The 27,631-nt window shown below is 41.4% G+C and overlaps 1 protein-coding gene across 3 annotated transcripts in view; it reads right to left on the bottom strand.

The window, feature by feature from the left end:
* Positions 1–27,631, bottom strand: part of arhgef12a (Rho guanine nucleotide exchange factor (GEF) 12a) — a 219,257-nt gene that overhangs the window by 110,264 nt on the left and 81,362 nt on the right. For all 3 annotated transcript variants that reach the window (XM_060943849.1, XM_060943848.1, XM_060943847.1), the window contains 3 exons: positions 9,197–9,295; positions 7,596–7,645; positions 2,287–2,344 (listed from right to left, as the gene is read on the bottom strand). In XM_060943849.1, coding sequence (XP_060799832.1) covers positions 2,287–2,344; positions 7,596–7,645; positions 9,197–9,295 — 207 coding nt within the window. The remainder of the gene's footprint in view (positions 1–2,286; positions 2,345–7,595; positions 7,646–9,196; positions 9,296–27,631) is intronic.

Genomic DNA, 27,631 nt, shown 5'->3' with positions numbered 1-27,631 from the left:
CCTCATTAGAGAGCTACCAAACTTAAGATGACACCTGAAGCCAACTCAACCGACACAGATATGAAATCAACTATGACCTGCATTCTTCTTTTTCTTGTTTTTTGTCCTTCCAGTTTTCTCCCATTGCCAGCAATGCATTTTACGCTCCATAGAAATACATGAAGTTTTGGAATCGAAGTCTTCTGGCTTGGTCACACTTCATCATGCATCATCAGAGTGCCACCAAACTTCACTTCATAGTTCTGACCGACCGACTCACCCAACGCACGCATCCATCCATCATGAGCAGCACTCGCCTTTTTTGCACCACCGTGCAATCACACTTGCATTTTCTTATTTTATTCCTTACAAAAAAGTTGTAAACTCCGTCAAACTGCGATGAAATTTCCTGTGATCAGCGTTCCTGATGATAGTCCATGAGTTTTATATGGGATTGAGGTCTGGTGTCTGATTGGGCCATTCCAAGCTTTTGATCTTCCTTTTCTGAAGCTATTCACTGGTTGGCTTGAATCTGTAACTGGAAGGTGAAATTCCCTTTCATTTTCAGCTTTTAAAGACAGCCAGCAGGTTATTTGCCAAAATAGCTTGATATTTGGAACTAGTCATTATCCCGTCTATCTTGAATAAAGCCCCTGTCCTCACTGAAAAAAACAAACAAAAAAAAAAACAAAAAGCATCCACAATGCATGATGCTGCCACCATCATGCTTCATCATAGTTGATTTCAATGGTATGCACCCTTATGCAATCATAGTGTTACAGTTTGTTTGTTTTTTGTTTGTTTGTTTTTTAAACTGAATTTATTTTTCCTCATAACTATCTATCTATTTATAAGGTTTGAGGTCAAAGATGGAAACTCTTCAGACTCATTATGATTCATTATGAGTTCTGGCTTTACGTCACAGAAAAATTTCCATTTCAATTTCACTAAGGTGTGTAGACTTATAGCGACTGTAAATTCATGAGCCCTAGACTTGTGAGCCAATGGGAAACAAGAAGGTGGGACTTCTGGTCTCATCAGCCTGTAAAAAGCTGGAGGAGCTCCTTATTATTCTGTAGGGGTCACAGCAGACTTTTGCCTCGCTGTTTACTCACTGTTACTTGGCTCACATCTTTCTAAGTCCTCTCCACCCCCTGGACATCATCTCCTCCTTGGGGGACATCTCTAGGTCACCTTCACCCAGTGCGAAGGACCTACAGGTTGTGTTCGATGACAAACTCTCCTCCTCAGCGAACATCGCTGCAGTGACCCGGACATGTAGATTCCTCTTTGACAACGTGCGAAGGGTCCGCCCTTTTTTCACCACCTACTCCACTCAGCTCCTGGTCCAAGCACTGATACTCTCCTGCTTGGAAGACTGCAACTCTCTCTTTGCTGGCCTTCCAGCTTCTGAAATCAGACCCCTGCAGCTCATCCAGAACGCTGCAGCTTGCCTGGTTTACAACCTCCTTCGTTCTTCCCATGTCACCCCTCTGCTTGCCGACCTGCACTGGCTACTGGAAGACATTGGTGCTAGCTTACCAAACTGCCAAGGGGTTAGGGCCAGCATTCCTCCAGAGTCTGATCCGCCCCTACAGTACACGCCAGCCAGGTCCCTACGCTCTGCTACTACTGGTCACCTGGCCCCTCCTCCTCTCCGTTCCTGCCCAGCCCACTCAAGACTGCTGTCTGTCCTGGTTCCCTGTTGGTGGAATGACCCTCCCATTGAGGTCAGAACTGCCAACTCCCTGACCACCTTCAAGCGCAGACTGAAGACTCACCTCTTCATGCTGCACCTCTCCCCTTCCTCCCTGCCCACTGTGTAACTGTGTTTCAGTCTAGGCCAACCCAGGCTGTGTACGGTCTAGCCTGGGATTAGCTGTTTGAGTTCTCCATTTAGTTGTACTTATATGGTTGGTTTGTTTCCTCGGCTGTTTGCGTATTAATACTTCAACAGCATATTACACGAAGTATTGCTGTCACTTGTTCAGTTGGCACTAGAACTTTCTTGTCCTAAAGTTCGGCACTTTGTGTACCTGACTGCTGCACTCATCGTACATCGCTCTGGATAAGCACGTCTGCTAAATGCCATGTAATGTAATGTAACATTTGGAAAAAAAAAAAAAAAAACTGTCATCTCGTCCACAGACATACACATAACTTTGCTTTTTTTTTTGTATTTTGTTGTGAATTTCTGTTTTGTTTTTTCACTCTGTCTGCTCAGATTTTCTTGTAAACAACGTTGGCAGCTCTGAATACATAAGATTAAACATTCCGCAAACATTGAAGATAAAATTTGAAACTTACATTTGATTAACTTCACCACTTCAACATGGTTTGAATGTGTCACCAAAGTGCCGTTGACCTAAAAAAAATACATAAATAAATAAAATACTGTGTTCAAATAAATTAGATATACAAAACATGAGATTCTGCCTCAAGCATATTGCTGTGAGCAATATTGCGATGTTAAAAATTAAAATAAGCTTGCTCATAACCTCGCTGAGAATAGTTGCCTAATATCCTGAACTGCCTGTTGATTATCTGATATACTGATAATTCTGTAGTCTGGAGGCACAACACCAGCAGTTTCTTTTACTCTACATATTTAAATGCATCCATGGGTTTAATTTATGACAATATTTCACTGAGCTTGTGCTCGTTATGCACCATTGTGGCCAGCAGGTGACAGACTGAGCACACGATTTCATGTGGTGAGAGGTCCTGGTGTACTCCTGCCCTGCTTATTTTGGTGTTTCTCGACTCATACACCTGATCAACAGTCTCTTTCTAAGTCAATATGGATGTGTGAGATCAAGCAAAACACAAATGTGCAGATGGTGGTATTCTAGGGTAAGATGGGGAAACTCCTGACCTAGATAAATGGTGCACTTCCTTTATTAGTACAAAGACAACATATCAAATGTTGAAACTGAGAAATTTTATTTTTTTGAAAAATATATGCTCATTTTGAATTTGCTGTCAGTAACATGTTTCAGAAAAGTTGGGACAGAGGCATGTTTAGCACTGTGTTGCATCACCTCTACTTTTAACAGCACTCTGTAAATGTTTGGGAACTGAAGAGACCAATTGCTGTAGTTTTGAAAGAGAAATGTTGTCCCATTCTTACCTGATATACAATTTCAGTTGCTCAACAGTTCAGGGTCTCCTTTGTTGTATTTTGTGCATCATAATGCGCCAAATGTTTTAAATCGGAGACGGGTCTAGACTGCAGGCAGGCCAGTTTAGCACCCGGACTCTTTAACTATAGAGCCATGCAGTTTTAATATGTGCAGAAAATGGTTTGTCTTGCTGAACGAAAGAAAGCATTCCTTGAAAAAGATTTTGTCTGGATGGCAGCATATTGCTCGGACACGTGTATATCTCATTAATGATGCCTTCCCAGATGTACAAGCTACCCATGTCATGTGCACTAATGCACCCTCATACCATCATTGAACTGCGCACTGATAACAGGCTGGATGGTCCCTCTCCTCTTTAGCCTGGAGGGCATGGTGTCCATGATTTCTAAAAATAATTTCTAATTTCGATTCGTCAGACCTCAGGACAATTTTCCACTACACCTCAGTTGATCATAAAAGAGCTCGGGCCCAGAGAAGGTGGCGGTGTTGCTGGATCCAATCATGTTTCTGACCTGTTGCCAATTAACCAAATCAGTTTTTTTTTTTTTTTTTTAGCACTACACAACTTCTTCGGTCTTTTGTCGCCCCTGTCCCAACTTTTCTGAAACATGTTACTGACATCAAATTCAAAATGAGCAAAAGAAACACCAGAATGTGGTGCACAAGGTTTAATTTTCTTTGGGTTTTCTGAAATCAACACAGAGTCAAAAATATACATACAGGGTCAAAGATTTACATACAACACACCTAATATTTGGGAAAAATGTCTCTTCACAAGATTCACCTTGACCAAATATTTTTGTTTACTATGAACAAGCTTCTGGCAGAATTCTGGTTGGATATTTCATGACGCTTCATAGTCGAATTGGTAGAGTTCAATTTTTTTTTTTTTTTTCTTGGCATGGACTCGACTTATAAGCACGGTCCATATATTTTCAATAGGGTTGAAGTCAGGACTTGTTTTAAGCCTAATGTTAGCGTGCTTTATCCTCCACAACCAGCTCTGATGCGTGTTTGGGTTCATTGTCCTGTTGTAACTCCCAAGTCGTGTTCAAGTTTCTGATGGTTTATGCTGAAGAATTCTGAGGTAGTCCTCCTTCTTCATTACTCCATCCACTTTGTGCAATGAACCAGTTCCACTGGCAGCAAAACAGCCCCAGAGCATGATGATCCTACCACCACCAGCAGCTGGTACAGTGTCCCTCTGTACATGGTGGTCATTGTGGCCAAACAACTCAATCTTTGTCTCATCTGACCATACAGCTATCCTCCAGAAGGCTTTTTCTTTGTCCGTGTGGTCAGCTTCAAACTTCAGGTGTCAATTTTGGAGCAGGGGGTTATTTCTTGGATAGCAGCCTTTTAGTCCATGGTGATCTGAACTGTAGACAGTGATCCATTAGCTTCCAGTTCAGTTCAACGGGTCTCTTGAGGTGCAGTCGTTGGTATAAAGGGAGAAGAGCAGTGGGGAGAGCACACACCCCTGGGGGGCGCCAGTGCTGATAGTCCGGGTGCTGGATGTGATGCTCCCCAGCCTCACCTGCCGCTTCCTGTCAGTCAGGAAGTTTATAATCCACTGACAGGTGGAAGAGGGCACAGTGAGCTGGGTGAGCTTGGTGTGAAGGATATCAGGAACGATGGTGTTGAACGCCGAACTGAAGTCCACGAACAGGATCCTGGCAGGCGAGGGCCTTTCTGTGTGGAGTTTGCATGTTCTCCCCGTGTCCGCGTGGGTTTCCTCCGGGTGCTCCGGTTTCCCCCACAGTCCAAAGACATGCAGGTTAGGTTAACTGGTGACTCTAAATTGACTGTAGGTGTGAATGTGAGTGTGAATGGTTGTCTGTGTCTATGTGTCAGCCCTGTGATGACCTGGCAACTTGTCCAGGGTGTACCCCGCCTTTCGCCCGTAGTCAGCTGGGATAGGCTCCAGCTTGCCTGCAACCCTGTAGAACAGGATAAAGCGGCTAGAGATAATGAGATGAGATGCTCCATCATCATCCTATTCCATACTCCTCTTAGAGCTTCAGAGACCATTTTCCTCCATTTGGACTTGTCAGCTGTCTTTCTTTTCACCTCCTGTGGAGTGAGGCCAATCTACTTCCAGATGTTATCCATCCATGTTAGCCTTTGTCTGCCTCTGGAGCGTCTGCCTTCAGCTCCTCCTTCTTGGACATGTCTCTCTCGGGAATTATAGTCTCTGGAGATATGTCCATAGTACCTGCAGCTTCCTCATTATTATCATACTTGATATCACTGGTTTGGTGTTTCTTTCCAGGATGGTTTTGTTTGTTATCCTTTCAGTGGAAGATACCCTGAGGATTCTTCTGTATGTCCACATCTCAAATGCTGTCAATTTCTTTACATTTGCTGCTTTGAGTGTCCATGTCTCACATCAATAGAGTGCAACTGACTATGTATACCAGACTCCTTAGGAGACGTAGTTTGGTGTTGGTGCTTCCACAGCAGTCTTTCCATAAGTTCCAGAGTTTACTATAGATGGAGCGTGCCATTCCTTCCTCCTCCTTATTTCTATGCTGCATTCATTTGTGCTGTTTAATTCTGCTCCAAGGTATGTGAATCGATGCACTTGTTCAATTTTATTTGATCCGATGTGTGTGTGTCTCATCTCATTATCTGTAGCCGCTTTATCCTGTTCTACAGGGTCGCAGGCAAGCTGGAGCCTATCCCAGCTGACTACGGGTGAAAGGCAGGGTACACCCTGGACAAGTCGCCAGGTCATCACAGGGCTGACACATAGACACAGACAACCATTCACACTCACATTCACACCTACGGTCAATTTAGAGTCACCAGTTAACCTAACCTGCATGTCTTTGGACTGTGGGGGAAACCGGAGCACCCGGAGGAAACCCACGCGGACACGGGGAGAACATGCAAACTCCACACAGAAAGGCCCTCACCGGCCACGGGGCTCGAACCCGGACCTTCTTGCTGTGAGGCAACAGCGCTAACCACTACACCACCGTGCCACCCATGTGTATATATATTTGCTTGTATGGGTGACTTATTGACCACCATAACCTTGGTTTTCTTCCATAATCCGCTGAGACCTGAGCCACACGATCTAGAAGAGCTTGTAGGTCTTCTTTGGTTGTGGCTCGGAGGGCAGTGTCATCTGCATATCACAGATTGCTGATTGTTCTTCCTCCTATTTTGATGCCAGTGTTGTCAGGGATTGTGATCCTCATGATTGCCTCGATGTAGATATTAAAGAGGTGTGGAGAGAAGATGCATCCTTGTCTCACCCTTTTTCCACTGCAGAATGATTCAGAATCTCCAAATATGAGATGATTGTGCAGTATATGGTTTTTCAAGAAGGGCTAGTAGGTGTGGTGGTACTCCAAGTTGTGTCCTTGTTTTCCAAAGCTTGGCATATTGAACACAATCGCAGGCTTCTGAATAGTCGAGGAAACATATGTATAAAGGAATGTTGGCTTCCCTCATTTTCTCCATTATCACGTGCATGTTGAAAAGCTGGTCTCTGGTGCTTCTTGCACTTCTGAATCCTGCCTGCTCAAGCAATATCTCTGGCTCTACATATTTTATTCTTTCAGAGATGATGATCAGGAGGATCTTACTGGCATGTGACATGAGCGCGATGGTTCTGTAGTTACTGCACTGAAGCAGGTCTCCTTTCTTTGGAATTGGGATGTATACAGACCTGTGCCAGTCTTCCGTATAGTACAGATGATATGATGCAGGATGAGGATCATTGAACTTCCTGCAGGTTTTATTAATTCTGATGGTATATTGTCAGGCCCAGGAGCTTTGTTGGTCTTGATCGTGTCGATTGCTCTGTCTGCTTCTGACAGAAGCGGTGCTGGTTCTTGTTGGAGCGTATCCCAGGCAAAGGCACAGCTTCCATCTTCGCTTCCTTGGTTTTCATCCAATTCTTTGGTATATTCTAGCCAACGGTCTTTCACTTCTTCTTCTGTCAGGATTTTCCCAGTACTACTTTTTATTGACCCTATTCTTGGTGTTGGAGAACCTGTGATCATTTTAACTACAGTATAATCTGTCTTGCTGTTTCCTTTCTTTATGTCATTCTCTATGTCGGTGCAGATGTATGGTAGGTTACAACCTTGACTAAATTTTAACCAACACCAGCTATGATTATGGCCTTACATTGCAAAATACAGCACAAATATTATATTTTGTAGTGTTTTCAGGTAGAAATCATGATCACGCCACTCAAAAGTACACAGATTTTTATTTTTAAGTAGCCAGTCTGGATGCTCACTGCATGTCTTGTGGAGTCATGGGTGAAATGGGCTGAACAAGTGAATGGAATTTTAATCATAAGTTGATGGTTTAATTATTATTTTTACATGTTCCACAAATCAAATTCATGTGTGTAGAACTCTACTGTAAATAACAGTTGGTAAAACATCTCGTGTGACCCTTTTCGCCACCCAAACGCTGACCATCTACGCTGTACGGGCATCATAAACTCACCTTAATGATCCTGTCCCCAGTCTGAACCCCTGCACGCATAGCAGCTCCATCTACAACGAGAGGACATGGGCACACATTACATTATAAATAATAACAAGATCAACTGTGAGCTACTGCTCACTTACGTATCCCCCCGCTCTCGCTGATATCAGAATGCACGCAATCGAAGGAATAGGACACTTATTATGAATGTTAACTTCAACAAATAATGAACCCTGAAACAAGTAAGTAAAGAGCCGTGTCTCTCCCCAGGGATTTCAAATAGCATCCTGGTAAACTGTCATTTTGAAATAGCGTTTTGCTTCTTGAAATAGTGTCAAAATCCACGCTATATGTTTCATAAATACATTCAGTCGGTAAACAGGAAGTCGATGTGCGACAGACCTGAAAACGGTATACACGGTATAGAACCCCAAGCTGAAGCTCGGTACCAAATATCAAGTGGCTATGATTTGTGGTTGCTGAGAAAAATGGTGTTTTGGATGGATGGAAATACAGAGATGCCAGTATACCCCCCTCCTTCGGCGCGAGGGTATCTCATCTCATCTCATTATCTGTAGCCGCTTTATCCTGTTCTACAGGGTCGCAGGCAAGCTGGAGCCTATCCCAGCTGACTACGGGCGAAAGGCGGGGTACACCCTGGACAAGTCGCCAGGTCATCACAGGGCTGACACATAGACACAGACAACCATTCACACTCACATTCACACCTACGGTCAATTTAGAGTCACCAGTTAACCTAACCTGCATGTCTTTGGACTGTGGGGGAAACCGGAGCACCCGGAGGAAACCCACGCGGACACGGGGAGAACATGCAAACTCCACACAGAAAGGCCCTCGCCGGCCACGGGGCTCGAACCCAGACCTTCTTGCTGTGAGGCGACAGCGCTAACCACTACACCACCGTGCCGCCCGCGAGGGTATTATAATAATAATAATAATAATAATAATAGAGAGTGTCCAAGTGTCTGGGGCCCATTTAATAATTATGCATTATTTCTATGCACCTTCTACATGAGGAAAATTGCTTTCACAAATTTCTGATGAGCTAAAATGTCCTGTGCTTTAATGAAATGGAAAGGCACGGCAAGTTCAGAGCATACGTGGCTCAATGCTCCACCCTGCATAGACTGCTGATTATGGGATAACACTGAGAACAATATTACAGGGAGACGCATTAGAGTGTGTCATTACACACACACACAAATAAAAATATCATTCCTCCTCTGTGCCCTATCAGAAACATCTGTAATGTCAAATACAAGTCTGAACAGAACAAACCTGGCGTTATTACCGTACATGCAAGAGAATATGAAATAGAACATAAGACTGTAATTGATTTATCCCAGTGCTCCATGTGATTTGTTATGTAAAAGGTTGAATGCATTTAGGAAAAAAAAAAAAAACACTGGCTGTTAGGACAGGAATCACTATTACTTTTTCACCCTGTGCTCAGCTTCCTCTTATTTCCTCTAACTGGTAGTGCTCACAACATATCGGCTCATTTGCTGACCTGCTGCCAAGCCACATCATCCTCCATCCTGAGAGAGAGAGAGAGAGAGAGAGAGAGAGAGAGAGAGAGAGAAAGAAAATCCACTTACCCTCTTTGACTAGCTGCACAAACACAGGGTTGTCTCCGCTCACTGTTAGGCCGAAACCGTTCTCATCTTTCTGAATGATCACACATCTCTGAACCAGCCCTGAAAAGGAAATAAGACAGAATGAGCTAAACGCGTGCAAGACAGTGTGTAAATCAAAGTCGGCCCAGATGGGAATGAAATATCTGTGCAGTAAAACAGATGAGAAGTGAAATTCATAGTGAAGAATACACGTGGCAGTGTGCAGAAACCAGCTGGCCGCCGCCGCAGTGGCTGAAATCTGGCAAACAGCAGGGATAAAAATTAACTTCAGTGCTTCGCCACTCGGGTCAGTATCCCTGAACTCTTAGTGGCCCAGGCCAAAATGAAGTGGCCCTTAAATTTCCTCTCATCAAACACACACACACACACAAAAAATAAAAATAAATAAATAAAATGTAAAGCCATGGGCGGCACGGTGGTGTAGTGGTTAGCGCTGTCACCTCACAGCAAGAAGGTCCGGGTTCGAGCCCCGTGGCCGGCGAGGGCCTTTCTGTGCGGAGTTTGCATGTTCTCCCCGTGTCCGCGTGGGTTTCCTCCGGGTGCTCCGGTTTCCCCCACAGTCCAAAGACATGCAGGTTAGGTTAACTGGTGACTCTAAATTGACCGTAGGTGTGAATGTGAGTGTGAATGGTTGTCTGTGTCTATGTGTCAGCCCTGTGATGACCTGGCGACTTGTCCAGGGTGTACCCCGCCTTCCGCCCGTAGTCAGCTGGGATAGGCTCCAGCTTGCCTGCGACCCTGTAGAACAGGATAAAGCGGCTACAGATAATGAGATGAGATATTTATATCTACATTAATTTTGTGCAAGAGTGTCACACCTGCGCGCCTTGGCGCATGCATCAGATATACTTTCGGGCGTGCTCCGGACAGCACGCATGCCAAGCGGACTCTCACGCACGCGCCATAAACAACTCGCACCTGCACAGGATTAAGGTGCAATCAGCACGCCGATATAAAAACTGTGAAAACGCACTTATTTTGCGAAGTATTGAGTTGCGTTGCTGATACATTACTGAGCCTTATTTCCTTGTTTGGGTTCCTGATCTCTGATTTTCTGTTTCTCGTCTTTGATTCTGCCGAATCTACGATAGCCTGTTTGTGCCTCGCTCGATCTGTTGTCTGTTTCACCATTTTACAATTTTGCCTGCCGTTCTGGATTGCTCATCGTCTTCACTTATATTAATAAACACACATTCTACGTTTACATCTGTCTTCCAACCACCTCTGACAGAATACTTCACACTCCCTGACAAAGAGAAGCACATTCACCTGTTCATACGTCATGTTCAGGAACAAACTAATGTTAATGGCACTAAAACAGCGCTGGAGTCTTGTTCTCGGACCTGATTTGAAATTTTTTTGACTGACTTGGACTTGACTCAGACTTGAACACTGGGGACTTGAGACTGGACTTGGACTTGAGGTTTAGTGACTCGACTACAGCACTGGTCTGAGACACCACTCATTAGCCACCTATAATGCAGTCCTTGGCACACTTCCCAGAAAACTGAATACACATCCACACCAAAACTCAGCTGATTTCTATGGTGGGGTTTACATTAGACCGTATCAGCGGATCATCAGATTAACGTTTTTAAAACGATTAGTGTGCACACAGCAACGCCAATACACGATTCGCATGCACACAGCAACGCCAATACACGGATACGCTCGGCTCCGCAGGCATCCTGCGCTCCAAATCACTCCGCCCTGAACAGCGAGTGCCCTCTGGAGGGTGCGCACTCCGGCCCTGCGCAGCTCACAGAGTGCGCAAGTAGAGCGCACGAGCTGTGATTCGGGACTGACCCGCTGTGTGTGTGATCTCAGTGCATGTCGGGCATGCGCGTCACTTACCACTTGCAAGTGGAAGGATGGCAAGCCTAAAGACAATCATAACTACACAATGGGCAGTATTTGCATCAGTATTTGCAGTATTTTCATACTTTTATACTCTTTAATGAAAGGTGATACAAGGCGGAAGTCCGTGCCGTTTTTCAGCAGTTGCGTCACATGACCAACGCCAGCGAATCAGGAAGGTGGATGTCACAGTGACGTTGTCCAATGACGACGCCAGCTAGAGCTCAGCACAGTGTATCTGCGTATTCTCAATGTTTACACAGCACCGGACCAGACACGATCTGGATCGAATACGTGGACCCTGGCGAATTCCCGTTTCCCGGCGTTTCCAGGCGTTTTAATGTAAATGGACAGTGCATCCGCGAAGAAAACGAGACAGATACGGTCTAATGTAAACTTGGCCAAAGACTCACATGATGGCAGAGAGACCCAACGACCCACAGATCACCCTAACGACCCTCTAGGCTGCTAACACAGTTCATACCCGGCCCCCAGTGACCTGAACACCTACAGGATGACAGAGGGTCAATGACCCATGTGACCTCAACGACTCTCCTTAGGGTCGCTTTTGGTCCACTTGAGGATAAACTATCCGCGATATCTGGGGACTCGATGGTCAGTAGAAGCGTCTTATCTTCAGAAAAGTCTGACTTTTTTAAATAATATGGATCAAAACCACACACATCTATCTTCTCTTTGTATCGAATCTTCGCTCAAGCATTCAAATCGTGGTAATACTGAGAAAATTCAGCATCGTTTACAGACACACTTTCAGTGGCTGCCATCCTAGTTGCTTTGTAGATCCACCATCATGGCGGATGCTCATGACGTAGCACATTTTGATCATGTGGTTGCAAGTCATCTATTGAGGTTTTTCACCCACGTGACCAAGTCATGTGATGCTGCCATTTTGGACAGCACGGCTCGAATCAGTTTGAATGCGAGGAAGGCGACAAATGAAAAACATAAAAGAAAAAGGAGCGAGATGCAGAAAACACCTTCACTATCCAGCGACGTAGGGCATTTACAGGGCGAGCAGAGGGAGAGGTATTTGCAAAAATTGAGGTTAGCAGGCTTAGAGAACGACGTTTACCTGCTTCCACCAGGATTGTTCACTGACGTACGGAAGTACACGAAGCCCTCGTCTTTACCTGACTTCGGCCCACATGATCTGTATACCTATGTCGTTAAAAACCCATCGCCAAACATAGTGAGCCTGTTAACCATAACAATTGTGCACAAAATGAAAAAAGCATGAAACTTTCAGGGTTTGTTCTTGAAGGCATAAGCTTTAATTTGAGACGTGGAGGCATTCTCAGTTTGACCTCTGGGGTCAGCTAGAGGTCATTGACCTCCATGATATCACATTTCTATGCATGAAATTAGAAAAGGCTGTATCTTAACACCTAAATGTGATGTAAATGTAAAATAAATGTGTTTTTCCATGTGCCTGGACATGAAAAATCATATATAATACTGATATTCCTCTTAGGTGTAACTTCAGGGGTCAGGTAGAGGTCATTGACCTTTGAAATTTGAAGTTTCTATGCATGAAATTCTAGACGGGTGTATCTTAGGATCTAAATGTGATAGAAATGTGAAGTTAATGTGTATTTCCTTGTTTCTGACCATGAGAAACCCATTTTTGATACTGATATTACTCTTACAGGTCATCTCTGGGGTCAGCTAGAGGTCACTGACCTCCAGCATAATGCATATCTATGCACGAAATTAGAAACGGGTGTACCTCAGGTTCTAAATGTGATAGAAATGTAAACTAAATTTGTATTTCTATGATTCTGTACATGAGAAACCCATTTTTGATACTGATATCATTCTGAGAGGTCAACATCATGGAGAACAGGCAAGGTTGGGAAACATCCCACATTTTGATAAATCTATATAAAAATCAATATACTGTATTCTTCAACTCTAGTGCAAATGAGAGCAAATGCTCCAAAACATTACTCACTTTGAAATTATCAATGGAAATGGGGCAACTGTGTTCAGCTTCTGACATAGTTTGTGACCACTGGAGATGTTTTACTTATCAGAAATGAGTTGTGTCATGTCCAGAAACATGGAATCATATATTTACTTTACATTTACAGTATTTCACATTTTAATCCAAAGATAGATTGATTCTAATTTCATGCTTAGAAATGCATTTTCATGGAGGTCAGTGACCTCTAGCTGACCTCAGAGGTGACTTATAAAAATATCAGTATTAGAAATTAGTTTATCATGGCCAGAAACATGGAAATACACATTTAGTTTACATTTCTATCACATTTAGAACCTGAGGTACACCCGTTTCTAATTTCGTGCATAGATATGCATTATGCTGGAGGTCAGTGACCTCTAGCTGACCCCAGAGATGACCTGTAAGAGTAATACCAGTATTAAAAATGGGTTTCTCATGGTCAGAAACAAGGAAATACACATTAATTTCACATTTCTATCACATTTAGATCCTAAGATACACCCGTCTAGAATGTCATGCATAGAAACTTCAAATTTCAAAGGTCAATGACCTCTACCTGACCCCTGAAGTTACCCCTAAGAGGAATATCAGTATTATATATGATTTTTTCATGCCCAGTAACATGGAAAAACACATTTATTTTATATTTACATCACATTTAGGTGTTAAAATACAGCCTTTTCTAATTTCATGCATAGAAATGTGCCATCATGGAGGTCAATGACCTCTAGCTGACCCCAGAGGTCAAACTGAGAATGCCTCCACGTCTCAAATTAAAGCTTATGCCTTCAAGAACAAACTCTGAAAGTTTCATGCTTTTTTCATTTTGTGCACAATTCTTCCGATAATAAGAGCTTAACAGCCCCACTAACACAGGTATTGATCTGAAAGCGTATAAGAGTTTGGATGCCTACAAATATTTTGTGTCAGGCTGGGTAACATGCCTACATCAGCGGGTCGTCCCTGGAGCCGGTGGTCGCCATCTTATTACAGCTAAGGTTTGTTCACATTTTCATTTACTTTCGGTCCTCAGGATAAACAAAATGTTATTAAATGTCATTGAAATAACTTCTTAGTCTGTTGAGACATGGCCCGTTATAAATTTGCTGTTACCAGGGAATGACCAAGAACTGTATTATTAGGGTCGGTGTAGTTGTAGCAGTGTATTAGCAACTAGCTGTTAGCACTAGCTAATGTCAACAACATCATAGCTGGTATGTTACTGTAGCAATGTTTACGTTCAGTCATTTGGATGACTGTTAAAACCTTTCAGTCTCAAGTTTTTCCTTTACTGTATTTACTAGTTTACTGAGCTAGCGTGCTCGGGCAAGCTGGGAGCTAGCGCGTGCTAGCCTGCCGGCCGCCGGCGCGCTAGCTCAGTAAACTAGTAAATCCAGTAAAGGAAAAACTTGAGACTGAAAGGTTTTAACAGTCATCCAAATGACTGAACGTAAACATTGCTACAGTAACATACTAGCTACTGTTGTTGACATTAGCTAGCTTGATGTTCAAAATGGCGGACACCGGGGCGTCACGTGACCCTGTGACGTCAGGTGAAATACCTCAATACCCTGGACGGGATGCCAGTATATCAGAAGGCACCATTCACGTACACTTTTCACACACTCATTCACACCTAGAGGCAGTTTCGAGAAGCCAATCCTCATCCTACTGACATGTTTTTGAGAACTGTAATGACCCAGGAGGACACAGAGAGCCTGAAGGAAACCGACACAGATATGAGGAGAACATGCAAAACACGAGGTGGCAAAAGTGACTGATATATTGACGCGACATGAATATATTTCAGCAAAAACAACACGCAAATGTTTTTATTAATGACTTGCCTTGGCTGTGTGCCTGCAAAGATCACATCGGGTAAAAATCCAGTTCAACAAAGAAAAAACACAGTGGTAAGTCCAGTAAAGTCTGCTGAAAGATGTCGAAAATTGTCTTAGCTTTAGAAAGTGGGCTTTCCTGACACTGAATTTTACACTTTGTTCATGGGAGAGAAATGTGCTGACATAAGCGTCATCAGTTTCCATTTTAAAATACTATAACTCTACTTCTTGTCGAGATACAGACGGAAACTTTGTCCACAGAAAATGGAAAATGTCAACATTTCACCAAGCTGCCACACAAATGCTGATGACAGGCTTCATTAAAAGTCTATTTTAGCAAAAACGTTCCAGAGCAAACTACTGAGCTTTAGACATTTTTATTGCACAGAACTGACCGTCTTAAAGGTGCAATAACTAATATTTTTCCTGTCTTCATGTACAAATAATCTGGAAAAGTACTAAGATTATAATGAAAAATAATTATTGAACTCGTGTGACCAACACCAGTCTACCATCTGTTCTAGAAAAAAAAAAAAAAAAGGTGGAAAAACAGCGACCTAGAGCTAACGGATACTGGAGTGATACTAAAAAACTCCATAACATGAAGGATCACATGGTCCAAAATGGGCCTCATTAACCAATGAGATCAAATGTTTTTTTCTAAATAACTTTTTTTATTTTTCAATATATTTACATGGAAATTGGCAGGAACAAAAATGGTTGTATACTGAATACAAAGTTTAAAAATTAGTAAAAACAAATTTATACAAAATAGTATTTAATTCGCATTAATTATGCTAATCAGGTCAAAGACATTAAATCGGTACACTCTCTTCTTCAGAGTTTCACCAAATGGCTTTATTTGTGCAATATAAAGCTGATCTTAACTCTCATTTATACATCACAAAGAAGGAGAAATCAATGTTAATGATAAAATCTGCATAAATAAGCACTGAATGTCTCACATCTACCGTTCTCTATCAGAATAAACAAGTAATAAAAGTTTATTTCTAATCCCCTCTTTGTGCTCTGTAGGGCCTTTGTATTTCTCAAAAGTAGGGCGTACTCGTGTTTATATGAAAGAATATAAATGATAATATTCACAGCTTTCAAGGCAAAAAAAAAACTGTGTGATCCACATCCAATAAACAATTCCAGTTAACTGAATCGAAATTGACACTCGCGTTTCTGACTTCCGGTTTTTAAAATCTCATTCCGACCACTAAGATCTCAATATTTTTCATCAAAACAACTGCAGTTATATTCTAAATAGTTATTTATTTACATGAATTGGTTTGATTTGAAAAAATAAGTAGGTAAAGCTATGAGAACTCACTTCAAAGTCTCCCGTGAATCAGAACATCAAAACTAGCAGACGGAAAATTTTGCTGAATCCTTCATCAGAAACCGTAAGAGCAAGAGAACGTCCCTATAAAAGTTATCTGATTGATACTGACGAGTAATCCAGTCAGAAACCGATCAGAAGCGAGAGAGAGAGAGAGCGCCTAACCGCTTTCCCGTGACTCAAAAAGAAAATCATCGGCAGTTTCCTGATGTCCAGCAAGCAGAGAGTGAACTCTGTTGTACCAACTTCAACCTGCTGTTACTCCCAAAGTACTGAACAGATCTTAACCAGATATATTTCTTTGGAAAGCAGAAATTATAAGCTTTTTAATTATAGTATTCACGATAGAAAATATTCAAGAGTTAAGCAATGACAGATTCGGAAACTCAGATGAGCGTCTGCATGCACAATTTTCACAGCACAGCCAGCGAGCATCTGATACACCTAATGAAATATTAAAGGGCTGAATTGTAAATTGGAAAGTATGAATACATTGACATAAGCAGCAGCACGAGAAAAACCTGAGAATGAAAACAGTGAACACTAGTTGCTGTCAGAACGTACAGTAGAAGGGTTGGTACCTTGTGATTGAGCAAGTCAGAAACAGGATTAGTTTCACAATACAATCTGAGGCTCTAATAACATGTTTTGAGATTCATACACTGAATCTAATCTCTGCTGCAAACATCGATGAAAACAGCAGGACAAAAGATGGGATTACACCAAAATACGCCATGATGTTTTAAAGTATAGTCACTCCCGCTGTCAGAACTAGGGTTTCATGAATTCAATTTTTATTTTTACGAACAAAGACCACACACATACATACAAAAAACAACACTGGGCTGTTTTTATTCGAGGCTGAAATGATTATTAGGTTAAATCTGAAAAAAAAAAGTACATGAAATTTTAAATGTCTGCAAATCTTGTACATTGTTTAATTCCAGATTACATGGTGAGCCTCCGATTTGGAAGAAAGTTTCCCTGAGGCTAAATGTTATAATGTAATCCTCAGGCCTGGCTCTACGTTAATATCAGGGTTCTAACGAGGCCTTTTCAGCGTATCGGGCTGATACGCAGTGTTTCCTTACTGCTACGCCCACAATACTGCAACAAGCCTGTAAAAGAGTTGACGGATATGTAATATATTCCATGAAATATCTCATCTCATCTCATTAGCTGCTTTATCCTGTCCTACAGGGTCGCAGGCAAGCTGGAGCCTATCCCAGCTGACTACGGGCGAAAGGCGGGGTACACCCTGGACAAGTCGCCAGGTCATCACAGGGCTGACACATAGACACAGACAACCATTCACACTCACATTCACACCTACGCTCAATTTAGAGTCACCAGTTAACCTAACCTGCATGTCTTTGGACTGTGGGGGAAACCGGAGCACCCGGAGGAAACCCACACGGACACGGGGAGAACATGCAAACTCTGCACAGAAAGGCCCTCGCCGGCCACGGGGCTCGAACCCGGACCTTCTTGCTGTGAGGCGACAGCACTAACCACTACACCACCATGAAATATCAATAGTAAATTAATAAAGTAAAGATATAAATTCAGGTAAGATATTTTAATTATGAACTTCAGCAGTCCAAACATTTAATTGTTTCCGACTTCTTAATTTATTATCCACGACGCGTCATCCGTATGAAATCGGTAACTAATCTGTAATATAATGAAACGTCCGTGACCGATCCGTAAATTATTAGAATCCGTGATGCATCCGTATTAAAATCCGTAATCACTCTGTATTTTTTATTATATTTCCGTAATCCGTGACTGATCCATATTATATCAGCCACCGGAGTGTGTGCATGGGTTGTTTTGAAGCCCAAGCTGTACAGTATGAACCGGAATAATGTGCTACTAGGGCGGCACGGTGGTGTAGTGGTTAGCGCTGTCGCCTCACAGCAAGAAGGTCCTGGGTTCGAGCCCCGTGGCCGGCGAGGGCCTTTCTGTGTGGAGTTTGCATGTTCTCCCCGTGTCCGCGTGGGTTTCCTCCGGGTGCTCCGGTTTCCCCCACAGTCCAAAGACATGCAGGTTAGGTTAACTGGTGACTCTAAATTGAGCGTAGGTGTGAATGTGAGTGTGAATGGTTGTCTGTGTCTATGTGTCAGCCCTGTGATGACCTGGCGACTTGTCCAGGGTGTACCCCGCCTTTCGCCCATAGTCAGCTGGGATAGGCTCCAGCTTGCCTGCGACCCTGTAGAAGGATAAAGCGGCTAGAGATAATGAGATGAGATGAATGAATGTGCTACTACTTGGAAAAAAAAAAAAACTTCCTATATTGCATGTGTTTATTTCCCTGAGTGGCAGCACCAAGCGATATTACTGTATAGTCGGGATTATAGTTGTGGTGCTTCTGCTCCAGACTGGAGCTCATCTGTAGTCATAGTTGTAGTTAAAGTTATCGGTGTTGTGGGACCGGGCCCTTAAAGGTTTTTTTTTTGGTTCAAAAACTGAAGACTGAACTAGAGGATTTTACAAAACAACAAACTGCAGTGACGGTGAAACATCTGCATCATTCCTGTTCAAAAAACATCAAAGTTCAGACAAAGCAGAAGAAGTGAAAGAATGTTAGGCTGGTGAAATATTTTCCATCCTTTCACTTGATTACAAGCACATTTTCCTCGCACTACACTATGGAGTAAAGCCACTTTAGCGAGTGATTCCAAAGAGAGACATTTCAAAATGAAGAATGAAGGGTACTTCCACAGAAAACTCCTTCAGGAAACAATTACAGGAAAAAAAAATATGGGAAAAGACTTGGAGGTGGTAAAATTCATCCTTTCACCACCATAATTATTATTATTTTTTTTTTTTACAAACGTGCTTCTTTGACAGCTCTACACGGAAAACCCATTTCTCTTCATCATATAATCGTTAAAGTGCCAGTCTTATGAAAACGACATCATAAAATCCCAGGTTTTCTGTCTGTGATGTGCTCAAATAGGTTGTCGAGTTCACCGATAAATAAAAAATTGGTTCTAAAAATTTTTTTGTTGCATCTGAGGTCTGAATCCTGTTCCAAAAATCACTAAAAGCTTGTCCACCATTGTTAGATCGCAGCGATTTATTGGTCGGTGGCGCTGCATGTGTGGTTTACGGTTATTTAGCACAAAAAAGTCTCTTAGCACAACACTAAGTTCTTCAGCACAAGCTCCAAGAACGCAGTCTTTATTATGAACACTTACTGATCATGTTTAAAGATGGATTTTTTTATGAAAGTCGCCGAGATCCCGATCGAAAACAAGCGATTGTATTTCCCCACTCCGCCATGTTTGATGGAGCCCGTCTGTTCGTCACCAATCCTCCCTCCAAATTATTTAACGCAGCACGTCCTCTGACCCAGTACACCGCTACAGCCAACTTCCAGGTTTGTTTTGTTTTTACTGAAAGTGCTCAGCTTAAATTATATCATATTTATTATTTCCAAATTGCTGATTTGATAAAGAATGAGAAGTCAAGCGAAATTTACAGGATAAGAGTTTAAAGAGAGCTTTTTCTTTGTGCTTTAGTTTCATTTTTTACAAAACAAAAAAGGTTGAAAGAAAGGAAAACTGTACAGCTATTTCAATTATTTTATTCAGCTATTTACATTTTAGATAACTGCTGTGACTTCTAAAGACAAGAAAGTGAAATAATTAAACTTGGGGGGGAAAAACCCTTGATAATCAATTAAACTGCAGGTGCCACTAAAAATGCACACGATTTAAGAAGTTGGAAGACATTAATTTCATTTTTTTGGAAACGATCCCATAAACAAAAGAGACGATAGACTTGTGCTAACAGACTTAGACTTGTGCAAACAGATTTTAGACTTGTGCTAACAGACTTGTGCTAACAGACTTTAGACTTGTGCTAACAGACTTGTGCTAACAGACTTGTGCTAACAGACTTTAGACTTGTGCTAACAGACTTGTGCTAACAGACTTTAGACTTGTGCTAACAAACTTGTGCTAACAGACTTTAGACTTGTGCTAACAAACTTGTGCTAACAGACTTTAGACTTGTGCTAACAAACTTGTGCTAACAGACTTGTGCTAACAGACTTTAGACTTGTGCTAACAGACTTGTGCTAACAGACTTTAGACTTGTGCAACAGACTTGTGCTAACAGACTTGTGCTAACAGACTTTAGACTTGTGCTAACAGACTTGTGCTAACAGACTTTAGACTTGTGCTAACAAACTTGTGCTAACAGACTTGTGCTAACAGACTTTAGACTTGTGCTAACAGACTTTAGACTTGTGCTAACAGACTTGTGCTAACAGACTTTAGACTTGTGCTAACAAACTTGTGCTAACAGACTTGTGCTAACAGACTTGTGCTAACAGACTTGTGCTAACAGACTTTAGACTTGTGCTAACAGACTTGTGCTAACAGACTTTAGACTTGTGCTAACAAACTTGTGCTAACAGACTTTAGACTTGTGCTAACAGACTTGTGCTAACAGACTTGCGCTACATTCACACTGCAAGGCTTAATGCTCAATTCCGATTTTTTTGTGAAATCCGATTTTTTTGTGAGGTCGTTCACATTAACAAATATATGCAACTTGTATGTGATCCTCAGTATGAATGAAAAGCGACCTAAAAGTGTTCCGCATGCGCATTGCAGGATACGACGACGTCACACGCAGTGAGCATGGCCAGTGTTTACGGAAGTAAAACCGCCCGGTTGCGGTATGACCCATCCAATCTAGCTTGAATAGCTGTATCCCCCCAAATGGAAATCAGCTCCCTAACCTCTGCGTCCTTCCATTGAGAAGATTCAGAACCTTCACAGCCCGAAGCGTCCCTCGCATTGATGTCATGCACAGGGGCGCAGATACGTTTTTTGAACTGGGGGGGACAAAAAACTGGGGGGGACAAAGCTGCCAGCAAACCAACCCCAACCCCGATATGCCTGTCAAACTTGTTGTTAGTAACCATAGCAACCAAGCTCGAGCTCGCAACCTGTGCAGTCTGCGCAGCTCAACCAACCGAATATCAGTCTTTGTTTTGTTTTATGTGAGTTGTTGCAACTATATGTATACACTGCTGTGCACCTCAATAAACCGAATGGTAATTAGTCTTTTGATTTTTCCGTGAGGTTTGCCTTATGCAAAGAAAGACAGCATAGACGTTTTTTCCTCCCTATAAGTAGGGGGGACCGAACGAGGTGAATTTAAATATGACTCGTCCCCCCCTCTATCTGCGCCCGTGATTATGCACCATGTTGTTGTAACTTTTTTTGAGAGACCCGCCGCCTACTTCAGCGCAGAATAGTGACGTTTGTGGCTTGTTGATGACGTGTAAGTCGGATGAATGCGACCTGGCGGTTCAGACTGAAGTCGCATATGAAAAGAGCGGATAGGAATCGGAATTAGCACCACATATCCAAACGGCCTGGGTCGGATTTGAAAAAATCGGATCTGTGTCGTTCATATTGTCAATAAAAGATCGGATACAGGTCACATATGGGCGAAAAGATCGGATTTGAGTCACTTCAGCCTGCAGTGTGAACGTAGCCTTAGACTTGTGCTAACAGACTTGTGCTAACAGACTTTGACTTGTGCTAACAGAATTATGCTAACAGATTTGTGCTAACAGATTTTAGACTTGTGCTAACAGACTTGTGCTAACAGACTTTAGACTTGTGCTAACAGAATTATGCTAACAGATTTGTGCTAACAGATTTTAGACTTGTGCTAACAGACTTGTGCTAACAGACTTTAGACTTGTGCTAACAGACTTGTGCTAACAGACTTTAGACTTGTGCTAACAGACTTGTGCTAACAGACTTAGACTTGTGCTAACAGACTTGTGCTAACAGATTTAGACTTGTGCTAACATACTTGTGCTAACAGACTTTAGACTTGTGCTAACAGACTTGTGCTAACAGACTTTAGACTTGTGCTAACAGACTTTAGACTTGTGCTAACAGACTTAGACTTGTGCTAACAGACTTGTGCTAACAGACTTTAGACTTGTGCTAACAGACTTGTGCTAACAGACTTTAGACTTGTGCTAACAGACTTGTGCTAACAGACTTTAGACTTGTGCTAACAGACTTGTGCTAACAGACTTTAGACTTGTGCTAACAGACTTGTGCTAACAGACTTTAGACTTGTGCTAACAGACTTTAGACTTGTGCTAAGAGACTTGTGCTAACAGACTTTAGACTTGTGCTAACAGACTTGTGCTAACAGACTTTAGACTTGTGCTAACAGACTTGTGCTAACAGACTTGTGCTAACAGAATTGTGCTAACAGACTTGTGCTAACAGACTTTAGACTTGTGCTAACAGACTTGTGCTAACAGACTTTAGACTTGTGCTAACAGACTTGTGCTAACAGACTTTAGACTTGTGCTAACAGGCTTAGACTTGTGCTAACAGACTTAGACTTGTGCTAACAGACTTGTGCTAACAGATTTTAGACTTGTGCTAACAGACTTAGACTTGTGCTAACAGACTTGTGCTAACAGACTTTAGACTTGTGCTAACAGACTTGTGCTAACAGACTTGTGCTAACAGACTTTAGACTTGTGCTAACAGACTTGTGCTAATAGACTTTAGACTTGTGCTAACAGACTTAGACTTGTGCTAACAGACTTATGCTAACAGACTTGTGCTAGCAGACTTTTCTACTTACATTTTAGATTTTGGTTGTTTTGTCATTCCTGAACATTTACATTGCACTTTTATTTAATTGCCATTCATTCTAGGATACTTTAGTGCAAGTTTCTTTTGTCTGTTTACATACTGCAACTGGTTACTAAGGAGACATGATTCTCATTTTTCTCATTGAAATTGGTCTTTTTTTGGTTACAGACTTTGTAGCTTTATCAGTCAAATACATATGAAAACAGTAATCTGTGATATCAAATGGACTTTTAATAATGTGAGTAAGTTTTTAGAAATAGATTCCGCTCTTATTGTAGTCGGCAAAACACGTCAACCAGGGTAAGAGACATAATTAACCCTGGTTAATTAAGTCGGCAAACGCGTAATGACCGACAGTCAGTTAAATTTGTGATATGATCAGAAGTGACTGAAGTTATCCATGAAGGCGGGTTTGTAAATACAAATATCTAAATATAATATCTAAAACAACAAAGCTTCTATAGGAAATTTTATACAAAACAGATTTTTCCCTTTTTTTTCTTTACAAGAAGAGAAATTCATTCTCTTCCTCTTCCCTTCTCTTCTTTACAAAGATGACAATTTTTTTTACAAAACAAAGTTTATTTTACAATACAGATTTTCCAACAAAATATACACTGACAAAATCTAGATCAATAAATATATATAAGACGAATATTTAAAATATTTATATTATTAAGAACTAAAACAAGTTATCAAGGTCAACTTCGTATCCAGGCCTCGACATTAAGGACTGCCCGATTGCCCGGGGCAAGTGAAACATGCATTCGGGCAAGTGTCCCCGACATGCCCGACCAGGCAAGTTGGAATGGGCATATATTACGAACTAGCACCACAAAAATTACGCTTTTTGATCTTTTATTTCAGTTCCTAAAAGCGTCCCTCACTACGTATGCGCCATCATGTCTTGGCTGTTTTCTTCGTCTCGGTTTCATTTACTGCTTTGCGAGTTATTTTATATCCCCCCGCTGTTGTAATATGGTACGTGTACTGTTTATAGACCCCTTGTCATTGACGTCACGCATCACCTGATAATTATAGCTGGGGTCAGACAGACACTGTCTTTCATGCAAGCAAGGTTTAATCGGTCTTCAATATGGCTAATTTTTGTGCTGTTTTTGTTTGTTCAAACAGAGAAATGGATAAAAGGCATCTCCGTCTCCCCGCCATCAAGAAAAATGTTAACAAATAGAAGCAAATGCTTCAAGAACAGCGAGGAAATGAGTGGTTAAAGAATACAAGGAGAGGAGCTCAGCCTGAAAACTTCAGAGAAATTCACGATTGTATTTACAACTCGGGCATAGAAACCTCAACAAGGAACGACATGTGCGATAAATCCTGAAAGAACAGAACAGATTAAGAGCAGAGAGAGCCGGAGCTTTGTTTCTGTTATCAGAGGAACACAGTCTGATATATATATATATATATATATATATATATATATATATATATATATATATATATTTTTTTTTTTTATCATTCACCTCTAGGTTTATTTAAAAAAATAATAATAATAATAATCCCACGCTGCATCATGACAGACCAGCTTACCAGCTTACAGGTTGCCAGGTCTGCAGAAAACACAGACAACCTACACAATAAACAATAATTTTTAACCTCAAACATTATCCTGTCTCTCATGACGCAGCACAGGTTTTTTTTTTTTAACCTAGACACGGATGATATAACAAAAAAAAAAAAAACCCCGATATATAAATATTCTCAAACACAGTACTGTTCAAAAGTTTTGGCACCCTACTGTTTTCTTCATACAAACTTTGTTACAGATTTCTATTTTGTGATTTCTACATTATGGAGTAACGGACCTACAGTCTGAGAGAGTTCTACACAAACACACTGAACTTTACAACAGCTGCATGCATGTGAAATGGAAATAATTCGACTAAGGCAGGAAAAACTATTTTAGATCAAATTTTTATTGTCCGTTACAAGTAAAAAGTAACCAAGAATCAAACTTAATAATAAACTTAAATCAATAACCAAACTTCAACTCAATGTGTGATCTTCATTTTATGTTGCAATTCACAACTATTTTATGGTTTTCCTTAAAAAAAAAGTAGTACTCGCAAAATAGGGGGCAAGTGGAAATTAACTATTTTACTATTTGAACACGATCAGTTGACGGCAGAATGGAAGGAGGCCGTTCTTTTGGGGAAGCACGCACTCATTACCCATGAACCCATGTTTCAGTTTTCTGAAAGGATTAAATATTCGTTTCGTTTTAAACGTTTGCTTTGTTTGCTGAAAACAAACCACATCACGGCCTACAAAAACTCGACGTCCAACCTGCGGAAGCATATTAAAGTATATAAACGTTTTATTCCAAGAGAAAGTTTGTGCTTTTAGAGCTAGCGATAACGTTGCAATAGTTATGGAGTCTGGTTAGTCAAAATACTTTCTACGGATTTGCCTGCCGAGTTGCCATCGCCTTGTCCATGGCTAACGTTTACACATAGCTAGTTAATGTGTTCACCATGAGTTAGTACGTAAAAATGGAGTTACGCTAACATGAATAACGTTAACTTATCTGAAGTCCTTTCAGAAATATGTTTCAGCATAATCTTGCCAAATAAACAGAATGTACTGGAGAAATCTTTCTTTTCTAGTAACGCTAGCTACCCAATATGATTTCGAGTTTGAAAAGCATTTGCTAGCGTCAGGTGGAGCTTCAGCTCTACAGGTTCTACGAGTGAGTCAGTAAATCCAGTAGATTGCTTCAGAGGCATTAGGTATTGGAAGCGTTGTGGCAATAATATAACAATGTGCTGACAGAAAATGGACTTTTAATACTTACAGTTATGGTCAGAAGTTTACATACAGTGACATGAATGTCATCTTGGATATGAATGTCATGGCAATATTTGGGCTTTCAGTCATTTCTTTGAACTGTTCTTTTTCTGTGGCAGAATGATTGTACAGCATACAGCTTTAATTAAAAAAAACACTAGAACTTGGTGCACAAGTCTTAATTTTCTTTGGGTTTTCTGAAATCAACACAGGGTCAAAATTATACATACACTCACTTAGATTATTAATTCAGAGGTGCTGAAAATTCCAAAATGTCTCTTATCTTGCCGAGGTCTCTTAACTTCCTGTTAGTGATTATGATTGACTACAGCTGGTAGCTTCTCTGTGCCTTCATAAAAAGGGTTTGTTTACAGCACTCACTGGATTGACCAACACACAGTAAAATGGGAAAGTCCAAGGAGCTCAGTGCAGATCTGAGAAAGAGGATCACAGATATACACAACTCCAGAATGTCTCTTGGAGCCATTTCTAAACAACTACAAATTCCAAGATCAGTTCAAACAATTGTATGCAAGTTATTGTGAGGTGCAGTCACTTTGCCAAGCCACTTTGCTTCAAGAAAACCCAAACTGTCACCCTCAGCTGAAAGGAAATTGGTTTGGATGGTCAGGAACAACCTGGCAACCACCATGGCACAGCCCTGCCATGAACTGGAAGCTGATGGACCACTGTGTACAGTTCAGATCACCATGGACTAAGAGGCTGCTGTCCAAGAAATAACCCCCTGCTCCAAAATTGACACCTTCAAGCTTAACTAAAGTTTGAAGCTGACCACATGGACAAAGAAAAAGCCTTCTGGAGGAAAGCTATATGGTTGGATGAGACAAAGATTGAGTTGTTTGGTCACAATGACCACCATGTACAGAGGAACACTGTACCAGCTGGTGGTGGTGGTAGGATCATCATGCTCTGGGGCTGTTTTGCTGCCAGTGGAACTGCTTCATTGCACAAAGTGGATGGAATAATGAAGAAGTTGGACTACCTCAGAATTCTTCAGCATAAACCATCAGAAACTTGAACACGACTTGGGACTTGGGAGTTACAACAGGACAATGAACCCAAACACGCATCAGAGCTGGTTGTGGTGTTGAGCTTTAAGTTTAAAACAAGTCCTGATTTCAACCCTATTGAAAATATATGAACCGTGCTTATAAGTCGAGTCCATGCCAAGAAAAAAAAAAATAATAATAATGATAATCAATTGAACTCTACCAATTCGACCATGAAGAGTCATGAAATATCCAACCAGAATTCTGCCAGAAGCTTGTTCATGGTAAACAAAAATGTTTGGTCAAGGTGAATCTTGCGAAGAGACATTTTTCCCAAATATTAAGTGTGCTGTATGTATAGTTTTGACCCTGTGTTGATTTCAGAAAACCCAAAGAAAATTAAACCTTGTGCACCAAATTCCAGTGTGTTTTTTTTAATTAAAGCTTTATGCTGTACAATCATTCTGCCACAGAAAAAGAACAGTTCAAAGAAATGACTGAAAGCCCAAATACTGCCATGACATTCATATCCAAGATGACATTCATGTCACTGTATGTAAACTTCTGAGCACAACTGTAAGTTTTTTTAAAAGCAAGTACTTCAGGACTTTAACGTAAGTAAACATTTGACTGGACAACTTTCACTTGTATCGGAGTAACATTCGACTAGTTGGATCTGTACTTTGACTTAAGTAACGAAGTTGGGTACTTTGTCCACCTCTGGTTTCCAGATGGTAGGAACGGCTCTGCATACCAGACGTCGCTCAAATCCTTCTATGTGAATTTGCCTCACAAATTTATCTTTTTCAGAAGGTATGGAGCAGACACCAAATCGCCTGTCGACTTGAAGTTACCCCTCTTTATCCGTACAAATTGAATCCATTCATTCAGTAAG

The sequence above is a fragment of the Neoarius graeffei genome, chromosome 17, assembly GCF_027579695.1.
Source record: "Neoarius graeffei isolate fNeoGra1 chromosome 17, fNeoGra1.pri, whole genome shotgun sequence".
Lineage (NCBI taxonomy): Eukaryota > Metazoa > Chordata > Actinopteri > Siluriformes > Ariidae > Neoarius > Neoarius graeffei.
Note: the sequence above shows the minus strand (reverse complement) of the source record. Positions and strands in the feature narration are given on the sequence as shown.